A 14,495-nucleotide genomic window follows, 5' to 3' on the forward strand; every position below is an offset into this window, starting at 1 on the left:
GTAAGATTAAACTCCCAACACAGATTTAATAATCAAAATTGCAAGTTTTAACTGTAAGTAATTAGTCCTTCCTTCCCCCCTCCCTCTCTCTCTCTCCAATTTCCATTTTGATTTAACGTTTACTTCTTTTTCAATTTCTATTAGTGGTAATTTAGAGTGAAAGAAAGAGAGAGAGAAGGATGCTTTTTTCGATTTGGTTAACGTCGGAAAGATGTAAAGGAAAGAGATGGTTCTTTTTCCACCCCCTCCCTCCCTTCCATTTGAGAGAGAGAGAGAGAGAGTTACAGAACTCACTAGTAAGCCCTGAAGAGATGGAGAGAGTAATCAGTAAAGTCCTTCTTCTAAAGCAAAAGGGTTAATTTGGGGGAGAAGGAAGAGTGAGGAAAGTATCTGAATATGAATGATTGAGAGAGAGAGAGAGAGAGAGAGAGAGAGAGAGGCGTGAAGGGTCGGTGCTTTTTGCTAAGTTTTCTCAGGTTGGCCTTGTCGATGCTGTATTGGGTATTTGGAGTTTGGGGGATTCAAGTTCTGGGGGACATCTCATCTGTAGGCTATTTTACCTTTTGGCAAACACAGTTCTTCTCATAGCTAGTCTTTCTGAGGTTCTTGTTTTATGAAACATCTCATCTCAGTTTATATATATATATATATATATATATATATATATATATTGTATATGTATACACCTGATCTAGAGACAATAAGGGGAGAGAAGTAGCAGAGAAATTAAAAAGATATACAAAGAAAGGAATTATCTTTTGCCGACAGGAACCCAAATTCTGGTTTCGATGGTGAGAGATGAGAAGTGAACTTAATCTGTTATTCGTTGATACGAGTAAAGATTGGAGAAGTACCGATCTTCGATCTTCTGCAACCACCACCACCACAAGGGAAGATTAATTTGACAATATGTGGAATCTCAACGATTCGCCTGACCGGAGGAGTGAAGAGGAATCAGAAGGTTGTTCTGTTGAAGGAGATGATGATAAGGGGAAAAGGGTCGGATCTGTTTCCAATGACAATTCGAGTTCTTCTGCTGTGGTTGTTGAAGATGGATCGGAGGAAGAAGAGGAAATGGATGAAGATGGTGGTGGAGGAGCAAGGAGGAAGAGAAGAAGTAAGATCTTTGGCTTCTCTGTCACGACCCACAACGCCAACAACAACAACAACAACAACAACAACTGTTCTTTAGAAAGTATTCCGGTCGTGACTCGGCAGTTTTTCCCGATGGAGGAGCCTGAAATGGAGACGATCCAGGGTGGTGTTTCTGCTTCTTTCCCAAGGGCTCACTGGGTTGGCGTCAAATTTTGCCAGTCGGAACCCCTTGCCACCTCTGCTAAGGCCGCCGATGTTTCGCAGCCAATGAAGAAGAGTCGCCGGGGTCCCAGGTCTCGAAGCTCTCAGTATCGTGGTGTCACCTTTTACAGAAGAACCGGCCGTTGGGAGTCTCATATATGGTTTTTGATCTTTCTCCTTACTTTTTCTTTTCTTGAATCAAAATCAAAATTTTCTTCTTTATGTTCAGTCATAAACTCTCATTTTTTTGTTTGTTGTTGTTGATACAGGGATTGTGGAAAGCAAGTTTATCTGGGTATGTGGATAATAGAACAACCATTTTTGAGAAATTGGGTTCTTTGATTCTTTCCTTTTTCTGTTGCTAGAGCAAATTGAATTTTTCTTTTTTCTTTTTTTGAATGGGTAGAATAGTATTTGGTTACTGAGATACTGAGATGGGACCTCTTCTTGGGTACAGGTGGATTCGATACTGCACATGCAGCTGCTCGGTAAGCTCATCCTTCCCCTTCTTTCCCTTTTGATCCTTGAAGGTTCCGATTTGGTTTCGTTTTTGTTTTCCCCTTTTGAAAAGCTTCAATGGGTTCATCTAATTAACCAGAAAATTTTTCATTTTCAGTGCCTATGACAGAGCAGCTATCAAGTTCCGGGGAATCGAAGCAGATACAAATTTCAGTATTGGAGATTATGAAGAAGATATGAAACAGGTATGTGTCATTGTATTTGTTTCCATGAAATTCCATTTAAGGTAGAGACACAGAAAGCAAGTTATCCGCCATGAGAGTGGTTATCTTCTACAGTTAGCGACACCTTACCCTTTTTTCCCCTGTGTTTTTTTCCTGGGTTTAATGCTTGTGTTTTATTAATTTATTATTCCTTCTGACCCCATCTCAACCACACACAGCATAACGTAACTAACGTTATTGATTCGTTTTTAGAAAGTTAAAGACTTTACCAACTTGGGAAAAAAATAGCAAAAGAAGAAAGCTTCTATCTTAACTTGGGTTTCTTGTCATCAAAGACAGATATGAAGTAGTTGTAAGGATTATTGATGTTATAATGTGGTATCTGACAGATGAGCAATTTAACAAAAGAGGAATTCGTACATGTTCTTCGACGGCAAAGCACCGGATTTCCGAGAGGAAGTTCTAAATTCAGAGGTGTTACCTTGCACAAATGTGGAAGATGGGAAGCTCGGATGGGCCAGTTATTGGGCAAAAAGTAAATGAAAATCAGATTAAATATCCATAACCATGATTTCTTATATACTGAGAAACTCTAATTTTCTCTCTCTAATTTCAATCACTTGCAGGTATGTGTACTTGGGTCTGTTTGATACTGAGATTGAAGCAGCTAGGTAAATTGCTTAAAAATTCTGACAACAAATTATCTGGGTTCAGTAATTCAGTTCCATTTTTGTTCATGGATTCTTACTGTGAAGATTTATTTTGTAACAGGGCTTATGATAAAGCTGCTATCAAGTCCAATGGAAAGGAAGCTGTGACAAACTTCGATCCCAGCATTTACGAGGAGGAGCTCAATTTGGCAGGTAAGTCCTGCCCAAGATTGGTTTTTTTCTTTATTCTATCTTTTTGGTTTCCCTTTAAAAATTTGCAAATTGGAATGTAGGCAATGCTACTGGGCATAACCTGGATTTGAGTCTGGGGAGTTCTAATTCTACCTCCAAAAGCGCCACCATGGATTATCAATCCTCCTCTTTGCCAATGCATTATGAACCAGACTGGGGAACCAGCAACAGAAAAGGCTTCAAGCCCCAGGTAACATCGTCATCATCATTTTCTTCTTCTTCTTCTTCTTCTTCTTCATTTCTCGGACTTCATAAATGATCTTTGGAGTAAAATTTTGAAAACTTTCTCCTTGTGCAGTTGAGTGATACATTCAAGTTGCTTCCGGATGAGCAGTCTACGAGTTACAGCCACAGAAGAGACAGGAGCGATGAGAACGAGGCTTTACGGCTGCTTAACCAAACCCACATCCAATCCCCAATCTCTTCACTCAAGGTCCATGGGATACAGAGATATGAGCCATTTTCCAGAAGTGGGGAAGCTCCAATGGTTCCCGCACTGCAACAACAACAACAACAACAACACTACCGTCCTCCGAATTATCAAGTGCGTACTTTTATCGAATATATTGACTGCGCCCTATTGATTGATTGTCTGGTGGGTCATTACTAATTCTACTAATAACTTTCTGCTGAAGTTTGAGTTTCGTAGTAGTAGCGAAGGAGGAGGAGGAGCTGGAGGCCTGTCTTTAGCGACAGGAGGAGACACACAGCAGCGGCAATCGGGTTGGAACAATAGAGGGAGCAGTAGTAATAGTAGTAGTAGTGTTAATGGTGGCTGGGCAGCTTCTGCCGCTGCTTCTGCTACTGCTGCTGGAACACCTCAACTGTTCGCGACCCCTGCAGCATCATCAGGATTCCCACCATCGCCGATAATAAAACCCCCAAGTTGGCTGCAGAAGAATGGGTTCCACTCACTCATGAGACCCACCTGACAACTCCCCAATTTTGTTTTTGCAAGTCTTTCTGCAATGCCTTTTCTGATCTCTCTCTCTCTCTCTCTCTCATCTTTGAATCTTTCAGTTCAGACACAAATCTGTTGCTTGGCAGTGGCACTACCAACTCCATGGAAACGTGAAACAAAGCCCAATTAACCCAGGTCGCTGAAGAGATTAAAAGTTGCAGAAGCCAGTAGCTAAGTAGGGTTGTGCAAGTAAAAACTGAAAAAGAAAAAGTAGAAAAGTCCCTGAATCACCATCTCTCTAGCTCTTCTCGTTGTTGGGGATGATGGGTCATCAGTCAAACAGAACTTTCTGACGCAAGTGCTGATCTCATTGATTTGCTTTGCTCCCCCACCATCACTCCCCCTCAACTCCTACCTATTTAACTTCTCAGACAACCTTCCCTTTCTTTATAATTCTAATTCCTATATTTATATAGTTCAGTATTATTATATTAATCTAGTTAAATTAAAGCTCCATCTTTTATTGTTGTGGATTGGTCATTAGTAGCAGACCATGTGTTCTGTGCCCTCAAATTTTTGTATGGGTTTGGTTTCATTTCATTTACCCAAAAGAAAAAGAAAGTTTCTTCTTTTGTACTCCTCTGTTTCCTGATATATATATATAAATGGACAAAGATTAGATGCTTTGAATTGTAATTCTTATATTCTATTTCTTGGACCTGTAAATCTGCTTCTCCTAATCCATGCAATTGATAGTCCCCTGCATTCACACACCTTACTCCTTACTAATGGTCTGCCCTGACTTCTCATTAGATTTCACACACACAAAGGGAGAGAGAGATGAGTTCTTGGGAATATGGTGGGAGAGATGAGATGTCGCTATTGAGGGTCTGGGTGACCTTAAAATCAGTTTCACGGGAATTGCAGACAGAGGAAGCTTTAATGACGAGAGGGACTTGACTGAACAGTTTCAAATTCGAAATTTTGTAGGAGAAATTGAAAACTGTTGTAAGAAAACAACAGAATGACGATTTTGCGGAATAAAATCTAAGGGCAAGAGAAATCACATACACAAGATAAGGTATTATGCGATTCACCCCCAAGAAGGAAAGCTACATCTATGACGGTTGAACGATAGTACAAATGTGTTATTTCTGTGAAGCAAATACAAACCCTCTCACCTATCTCTCAAAGAGATAACAACAATATATAAGAAAATCATAACCCTATAAAGTACAAAATTGCCCCCAAAAACTCACCCGATCCAAATCGAATCAATTTAGGGTGAAATACACATCAAATTGAAGCTCTCGATGACTCTACAGGAGTCAGTGCTTACAACATTGAAGTATGCACTTTTTGGCCCATCTGGTGCGTTTCGGGATTCGGCTCCTCTCCTTGGAGGGCATCACCCAATGAGTGCCCAATGAGGCATCCAAAGGCTAGGATGTGCCACACACATCCCGATGGCTGACAGGGCGTGTGCTGGGATGTGTGTGGCACAACCCAGGGACCAGGATCCTCTGTAGTACCGCCGGGTGTGTGGTGCACATCTTGCGGCACAGTTGTCACGTGGTCTCTATTGTGCCGCAGGATGTGCATCGCACAGAGGATTTATATCCCACAACCCAGCCTTTGGATGCCGCATTGGACATTCATTGGGTGATGCCCTCCAGGGAGAGGAGTCAAATCCTATGTTTCTCAAAAATCATTAAAGTACTTTTTGAATTACAATTGAGATCAGCAAGAACGATTATTCCACGCTCCACTGCTCTCTTTCTCGTCTGATACGAAAAAGAAAAAACTAAAAAGAAAGCGTTGAGAGAAAAAGTAAAGCAAAACCTCAGAGATGTCTTATCCTTGGTCTGGTTAATTATTGGGTTTACGAGGAGATGGTGACAGACATATTGCATTCATTGACTCGTTCCTACCAGATAAATTAATCCATAAATTAAAATTAATTACTTCAATGGCTTCTTAGGAATCATCTAAATCATTTAAAAGAATTGAAAATTGCTAAAAAACTTGAGAATTAAAATAATTGATCTTCTATTAGTAGTAGAAAACTTCTAAAATAATCAATAAATGAAACAGAGCCTATGAAATAAGCCAAAGCATGCTTGAATTCCCATTATGAGACATAATTCCGGCATCATTTTGGCTATCCAGAACTCTTTTTGGTTTTTTTGTTTCTCTAGCAAAACCCATCAAAAGAAAATACTAGATGATGTGGTTGGGACATCATTCAAACAAAATTGAATGGAGTTGCACATATTTCGCTGCCACATGGTAGCTTAAATGATGCTTAAAATTTGGTGAATTTGTCCACTACATCATCATATCTCATAAATGCCTAAATGCAAGGAACTATGAAAAAGGGCACCCTATGGTAGATGTATCAAAAATCAAATAGAAACCATTTATCGAAATTGAATTGAATTGTTTAAATCGAAATTAGAACACCGTTTAATAAATGGTTTGGTTTTGATTTTAAAATTAAGATTTTTTAGTTAAAAAGTTTAAATCGAATCGAACCATTTAAACCAATGATAAATCTTTAAAAAATGATTGATATATAAATAGTAAGTTAAGTAATTCAATGGTAAATTTACAGTCAACTCAATAAAAAACTTTAAGTTTACACTAAATAATTACTAAAAGAAAATAAATAGTTGTAGATAGTGACCATTTTAAATAAATAATATCAAAAACCCATACATATTCAAATTACACAATGGCAAATAAGAGAAAACAAATATTAAACAAACTTAAGTGCCATGGAAGATGTTAGCAAGTACTCAAGGAAAAGTGTGTGTGCAAAGAAGAGATTTAGGGAGATATAAGGAGAAAGACAAGGATGCACACAACCAATTTAGAGTGGTTCGGATTCAACTGATTCTACATTCACTAATTTGATCACGGTCCAAGGAATTACTCTACTATGGATCCTTTTCTAGTAAGAATCAAACTCTTCTACACTCAAGCACAGCCCCTCGAATTGAGGACCTGAGCCACACAGGCTAAGGATTTCCTTATCCAGGCCACACATGCCAAGGATTTTTACCTGGATCACACATATCAAGGATATTCTTCTTCAAGTATACAAGGTACAAGATGAGCTACACAAGCACAATTTACATCAATATGCTTCTTCTTCCAAGCTTGAAACTATACATATTTTATAGCTCAGTTGATCAACACAAGATGCTCTTTACAAGATATAGTAGATAATACACTAGTTCACAATCTTATCAATATAAATATGTTGATACAGCTTTGCACACAACAATTTTCATGAAAATGGATCGATTTAAGCTTGTTGTATGCTTGTGTTAGTTCATTACAATGAAATCAAAATACTCCACCTATTTATAGGCAAAACTAGCCATTGGTTCTACCAAAAAAAAAAAAAAACTAGCCATTGGGGTAAACAAACTAATTGTTAAAGTCAAATTAAGTTTCTCATTTTTTGTATTTTTAAGGAAAACTAACTGTTGGAGGTCTACTTCTATTCCAATTTTGTTGGAAATATTAAATCATTTAAGTCTGCAATATTCAATATGTATTTACCAAGAAAAACTATATCTTGGAACCCTTCAATATCAATTAGGAATCCCACACAAGTAATTAGAGTTCAAGTGGTTCATTAATAATAAGTTAAAATTTAGCTAAAGCTTAATCATACGACATTAAATTCTATCACATGGAAGACTGAATGGTTATCAAGGAACAAAGTGGCTGTAGCGACTCAAGATTAATACTCTCGGGTTTAGATGGAAGCTGGTCACAGAAGATCGTGTGATTGTCCGTCCTGTGATGACTTTGTCCAATAGCTCTTGGACATACAAAGATGCTTTTCATGGAACACCATTAGGTCCTTCCATGGATTATTCTTTTTAAACATGGTTGTCCGTCTAAAGTGACTCAAAATTTTTTTCATTTCCTCATTAACACACATATTAATACATCCAAACACACATCATACAATGGTTTTCATATCCAAAACTCGTATCATATAATTATGACTTTTTAGATCCAACAATATAACAATAAACAATTCATCTCCCTTTCATTGATAGATTGACTCCAACAAATTCTTGTTGAGCATTCCCCACCGCCAACATAGCTAGCATAAGATAAACTAGTAAGGAAAATGTTTTGGCCTCTTGAGACAATTTAGAGCTTTCCCTTTTTCCATCCATTATATAAACAATATTTTTTTATTGGCATCATATATTACGGAAGCAAAGAATTTGCCTGTTTCCATCTTAAAAGAAAAATTACATGATTAGCTACTTTTGAGTTTTCATTTACAAAACTGTCCACTCTAGTTTGAGTTAACAAAAATAAACAAAAACAAGTTAAGGTTTACAAAACTGGACAAAATAGTGACTCTCCCTCCCAAAATTACTTTTTTAGACATTTTTACCCTTGCCATTGCCTTCACGCCCAGGCATCCTCCGTTCCTTGCAATCCACCCCTGTCCTCGCCACCGCCATTCTCTGCTACCCAAACCCGCGCCTCCCTTCCCTTTCCTGTGATTACCTAGGATGCCTGGGCGAGAAGGCAATGGCAGGGGTAAAAATGTCTAAAAAAGTAAGTGAGAGAGGGAGAGAAACTATTTTGTCCAGTTTTGTAAACCTTAACTTGTTTTTGTCTATTTTTGTTAACTCAAACATAGAGTGGACAGTTTTGTAAATGAAAACCCAAAGGTAGCTAATCATGTAATTTTCCCATCTTAAAATGTCCGCCAACTAAAACTATTGATTTCATTAAAGAAAAATAAGACTATGGGTTGGGGTTGAGCATGCCGCCCACTCGCTTGCATGCGAGTAGGCTGGCCAATGTGCAGGCTGGATGCGAAGGTGCAAGGGTTTTTTTTTCTTCATGGGGGTGGGGAGAGAGAGAGAGACATGCTAGCAGCCCGGTGGCATGCCTAGCCTTTTCCCTAAAACTATAAACGATTCCATATCTCACAATCTATTTAGGTTGACAAACTTAGTTCACTAATCCCTCTAAACAGTTCATCGACATAAGAAAAAAAAGAAATGGTTAATAACTATTCTTTCTTGAATTGGAGAAACTTTCACCTCGCCTTAAGCATCCCATGCAGAGACCAACGCTTCGGTCACAACCTACTTACGATGAGGCTTACTCGGAAAGATACCTACTACCAAAGAATTATTCCAGTCTATTGCGGCGATATCCTCAAATCTTCCCCTAGCACAAACTCGCCTTCGTCATCTTCATCTACGTCTGCTTCCATCTTAAAAACCTCCACCTCTTTTTGAACATTCCATGTCGAATTATTCCAGAGTATTACGGTGCTATCCTGAAATTCGCCCCTATCATTAAGTCATCTTGGCCTTCCATCTTCATCTTCACCTTCACTCGGATAACTTCCAATGATCATGGTGATTCACTCACGCACGAGGAAAGAAGCAAACACTCACTCTCTATCTACCCTCAAAGTGTTGTGTTTTTAGCTATTCATAATTATTATATTATTATAATTAACAAATTAAGAACCCCAGCTTGTTCCATCAATGATCAATCTCAAATAATCAATTGGCCGGTTACTTTACTTACTCGTTATCATAAATTTAATGAAATAAAAAAGAAAACGAAAAGGTGTGTGAACCAAAACATGGAAACGTGAACCTCTGCTAATTAATTAGTCAGAATCTAATAAATAAATAAATAAACTAAGAAGGATTTGATAAATGGTTTTGCTTAGATCATCAGGGGCGTCATCACAGTGTATAAAATTGAAATAGGTGCTCTGTCTCTCTGATTCTAAGCAAAGAAAAGATAAAAAGAGAGAGAGAGAGAGAGAGAGAGAGAGAGATTATTGTTCTATTTCTGTTTTATATCTTTTTTTTTTTCTTTTTTAATATTACTTTTTGGAAATTAATAAACGACACTACCAGGGGGTTTAGTATGTGAATGTGAGGAGTGTAAGATCACACGTCTTTAGATACTTTGCTGTCCGACCTTTCCAATATAAAATAATAGAGAGAATGTGTAATAATGGGTGTATTTATAATTATAATAATAAAATATAATATATAATTATATAGGTTTTGCATCATGCATGACGTTTCTTTGTAACCTTTTATATGTTAGCTTCATGGGTTTTTTTTTTTTTTTAATAAAAAAAAAAGATTAATTATGATCCTGATTTGGAGTCTCAACTTATTATACTATTAACTATTATAAAGGACTATGACATTACTATTTATCATTAAAAAAAATGATGGTTGAGTTGGTATTTATGGACTTCATTAAGGATAGATTATTGCCTTTTTTATTTTTTATTTTTTGGATAAGTAGGCCCAAGGAGAATTGAACTCATGTATTCTTAATATAATTGTTTTGTGTTTTTAAAATTTTTTTGGTAAATAATAATTGTGAGGTTTTGATCCTTTCTAGATCTTTAATTAAACTAAAAAACAAATAATAATAAAATGATTAATTTATGCAATGCCAATTGCTAACAAGGAACAATCTGTGAACTATGTGAACAATTGGAAGCATGTGGTATGTGGAAACTCATTGCTATCAGGAGGTCTTGGGTTCAAGTCTCCTGATTCACACCTCCTCTCCAACCAATAGAATAGGATAAAGTAGGAGTAAGATCTACCACAAAAAAAAAAAAAAAATGAATGAACTATCTTGTTAGAATATAAACTGAAAATTCTTTTCCCAATATGTTTAAAGTATAGCTTTTTATTATATTGTATATTCGCACTTTGGGCGGACGCGAAGGACCACCGTGAAAGCAATTCTATTGTCATGCTTTTTGGTCGTTGTAACCAGCCTTAGTTATAACAAGATTTTCCAATATATTACATATATATATATATATATATATATATATATATATATATATATATATATGTATAAGTGTACCATAAGCTAGTGCCTACTAGTGGGCCGGGGTTACAGAGACAGGGACAAGGGGTTGGGCGGGGTATGCAGAGGTGGGGTGGTGGTGGTTTGTAAGGGTGGTAAAAACCTCTCCTTACTAAAGCTGTTAGGGTTGGGTTTTTTAATAAATAATTTAACTTTAGATGCGGTTTTTAGTAACCGCGGCGAATTTTAATTTCTTTCAATGTGGATTAAATAAACTATGGCTATAGAAGTAATTTTGCAAAAATACATTGTAATATATAGTTTAATAAATATTTACGTTTTTTTTGGTTATTTTCAATTGCCACTTAATATAATGCCCCAGATGTACACCCTAATTTATGGCCGTTGATTTTAATAAACACGACAGAAAACCCTATTGTACACATAGCGCATGTGGTGCATGTGTGGTGTTATCATTGTTGTCAACATAGTACATCATAATGGCAGCCAGTACAATAAGCAAAGCAGCAGTACAGATGGCAGTTGTGAGTACAAAGGCGTACATGCAGTGTATTGATATGACAGTGCGTCAAATGTGATGGGATAGGGATTACAGGTGTTGTAGCAAAGCTGGGTGTGACAGATAGTTGCTTGGTAGTGAAAAAAGTACAGTTACAGTGAGTTCAGTACATGTGGCAGTCTGACAGTGATTGAAAGGGTTTAGGACTCATGTGGCAGTGTACGATGGCAAGTGGCAGTATATTATAGCGTCATTCAGTAGTTAATTGATAGCATGTGACAACATTGGGAATAGTGTACATGCAACTTCTCATGTTGACTTGACAGGTTCATGTGGAAGAGTCAATTGGACATATCAAGTAATAGAATTGGAAGAGGACATGCATATACTGAAGAGTTGTAGCCTTTGAGTCCTTCTTCCAATGCAATTGGAATCACCCCATTCTGAGGTCATATGAGGAAGATATGGAGTTTTCTGCATTAGTGCTCAGAAAAGGAGCAAGATGGGGGAGTCCAGGTAAAATTTACTAGTACTGATGACGTGACAGTGCAAGGAATTTTGAGGTGGCCATAGTAAATGACATGGCACAGATGGATCTGAGGCAAAGCTGCCATATGGCACATGATGGCATGAAGTAGGCCATGTGGCAGGTTGATGTGAGAGTGGCAGACAGACAGTTTTGTGTTGGTGCAGAAGCTTCGTGGAATATTTTTATATATATTCTACTCAAAATTTGGAGGAGTCCAAAAACAAAGAAATGAAGATCATTGAGTTAGCTTTCCAACAAAAGAAGAATCTAGTCAATCGGAGTCTGAACTAATATGCATAGCAGCTCTGGCAGCAATAATTGATCGTGATTGAGTGTGAAAGAAATTAACTAGTGATTTGGGGAAAGAACTAGTTGGGGGAAAAAGTTGTAGAGTCCACTGATTCATCCCCTCCTAGTGGCAATCATTGTTCAACAAACCCTATACACGGGCGAATTTATAAATTGCGGCCATAGACCATTTTCGTAGTACAGTAGTCTATTCCACAACACGGTTTAATAACTGTGGCGATTGACCTTTGACTGCGGTAAAAACTGCCACTAAAAATGGCATTTCTTGTAGTGTATGAACATAAGAAACAAGGTTCGTTTGTTTAGATGTAAAATGGGAGGAAGTAAAATAAAGGAGCATAAAATATTGAACTCTAGAATTTGTTTCAACTGGAATAGAAAAAAAAATTGTGGTAAAGCTCAATGGTGAAGGTTCATATTTTAGACTGAATGACAATAAAGAGAAATATTGAAAGTACAAATATGATGGATAAAGTGAAGAGGTGCAGCCTGAGTGTTAATGTGATCATCAAAGTCCTTCAAGACTAAAAGAAAAATTCTGAATAAAGTGAAGAGGTGCGGCTGGAGTGTTAATATGATCATCAAAGTCTTTCAAGATTAAAAGAAAAATTGTATAGAACAATCATACGACTGACAATGATGTATGGAGCTGAATGTTGAGTAGTATAAAGACAACATATATAAACATAACGTAACTGATATGAAGATATTGAGATGAATGTATGGTATAACTAGAAAAGATAGAATAATAAATAATAAATAATTAGAGTTGATTTAGGAGTAGCTCTGATACATGATAAATTGTGGAAAAGTCATCTAGATGGCATTGACATGTGCAGTAGGGACCTTTAGATGCTCCAGTACAGAGGAATCTTGCATTTGTTCGGATTGAATGAGGTCAGAATTAGGGGAATGCCTAAAATGACTCTAGTAGAAATGGTTAGGAAAGACATGCATAGCTTAGGTTTTGTAACAAGTATGAATTTGAATAGAATCGTTTGAAGAGAAAGGATCCATGTAGCTTACCCCATTTAATTGTGATAAGACTGATTTGAGTAGTACAAATTTGCCCCTATAATGTTTTACATCTAAGGATTGTATGTCAAAACAAACAAAGCCCAACTACCCAAGGAGAAAATAAAATAAAGCAATTGATAATATTGGAAGAATGAGCAATATACCATTTCTGACATGCATGAACTTAGGATTCAAGTGCATCTTTGGAACTATCTTAGGAACAAGCTAATCTATTTGACCAAGTGTTTAAAAAAAATCTTTTTGACTAATTTGGTCAAAGAAAACAACAAACTGTAATGAAATTTCTAATCCACATGCATGAGTTAAGGAAAAGTGCATCTTAGAAATTAGCTAATCAGTTTTGTCCAATTTGGTCAAGGCAAATAATAGACTTTAAGATTTTAAAAATAAAATTTTGTTAAGGTATACATGTCCTTACTTCCCCTCCCCCTTTGAATCGTTATCGTCTCTTGTTCGTTGCTCGAACAGGATCATCCTGTCCCCTCACATGGGGATGCGAAATGATGACCTAACCCCCTACCTGAACACACTGTCCGAGGAAGATTAAGTCATCATTTTGCACCCTATATGAGGGGACAGGACGGTCCTGTTCGGGCAATGAACAGGAGAGGATAAAAATTGCCCCCTTCCCTACAATTTGTTATCCTACAAGTCATGCTTGCACATCCTTAGGATGAAAATAAACCATCTTTGCCATACAGGCAACGTGGGTGGTGGTTTGTGGACATCTGAACTGATAGATTGGTATTATTAAAGAAAAAAAGAAAGAAAGGTACCCTTGAGTCCTTGACTCATTGGAACCTAACATTCTAAATAGCTAATGTAGCTCAAAGTAACCAGCTCAAAGCTTTACTAAATTCTTACCCAAAAAAAAAAAGAACTCATGTGAAATGATACAATTTATTTCTATTAGAATAAAAGTATAATTATACTAAAAGAGCGAAAAAGTAAAATTACAAATTATTTGAATCCTTAAGAGGTGTCATTAAGAGAATCACATTTTTTAACTATTAAACAATTACTTGTATTGCTCAACCCTTGACCTTCTAGTCATCGATAATCTCTTATCATTAGTTGAGGCTTCTCAACTTTAGGATTGGAATCCAACAACCATTCTCATCTCCATTCATTTACATAAATGTCTGTAAAATCCTTGTGCCTTCATGTTTTCACATTATAACAAAAGCTGGGCATTAGAGGCGTTTATAAGATGTTTTTAGAGGCAAAAATAAAAAATGGTTTCAAAAACATTATATTAGAGGCAATAGTTAAAAATGTGTCCAAAAGTCATCATTAGGAAAATTGAAAATTTTCTTTTCTTTTATCTTTTTTTTTCCTTTCTTTGCTATCTATTAGGATATTAAAGTTTTTTATTTATTTTCTTATATTGTTTTTATTTTTTCTGAGAAATTATTTCTACCTAAGAATTTCTAATCAGTGGAAAGAAATCAATGTCTGGTCC

The 14,495-nt window shown here is 36.7% G+C and overlaps 1 protein-coding gene across 1 annotated transcript; it reads left to right on the plus strand.

Annotated features, from left to right (window-relative positions):
- The first annotated feature begins 313 nt into the window (after positions 1–313).
- LOC122662262 (floral homeotic protein APETALA 2-like) lies at positions 314–4,123 on the plus strand. Its single transcript, XM_043857843.1, has 10 exons — positions 314–1,457; positions 1,566–1,591; positions 1,754–1,784; positions 1,913–2,000; positions 2,369–2,514; positions 2,606–2,650; positions 2,751–2,842; positions 2,923–3,071; positions 3,180–3,425; positions 3,517–4,123. Exons 1-10 carry the CDS (start codon positions 910–912, stop codon positions 3,811–3,813), a joined length of 1,668 nt encoding a protein of 555 aa, XP_043713778.1. The 5' UTR covers positions 314–909; the 3' UTR covers positions 3,814–4,123.
- Positions 4,124–14,495: the final 10,372 nt, after the last annotated feature.

This window comes from Telopea speciosissima, chromosome 5, assembly GCF_018873765.1.
Source record: "Telopea speciosissima isolate NSW1024214 ecotype Mountain lineage chromosome 5, Tspe_v1, whole genome shotgun sequence".
In the NCBI taxonomy this organism is placed as follows: domain Eukaryota; kingdom Viridiplantae; phylum Streptophyta; class Magnoliopsida; order Proteales; family Proteaceae; genus Telopea; species Telopea speciosissima.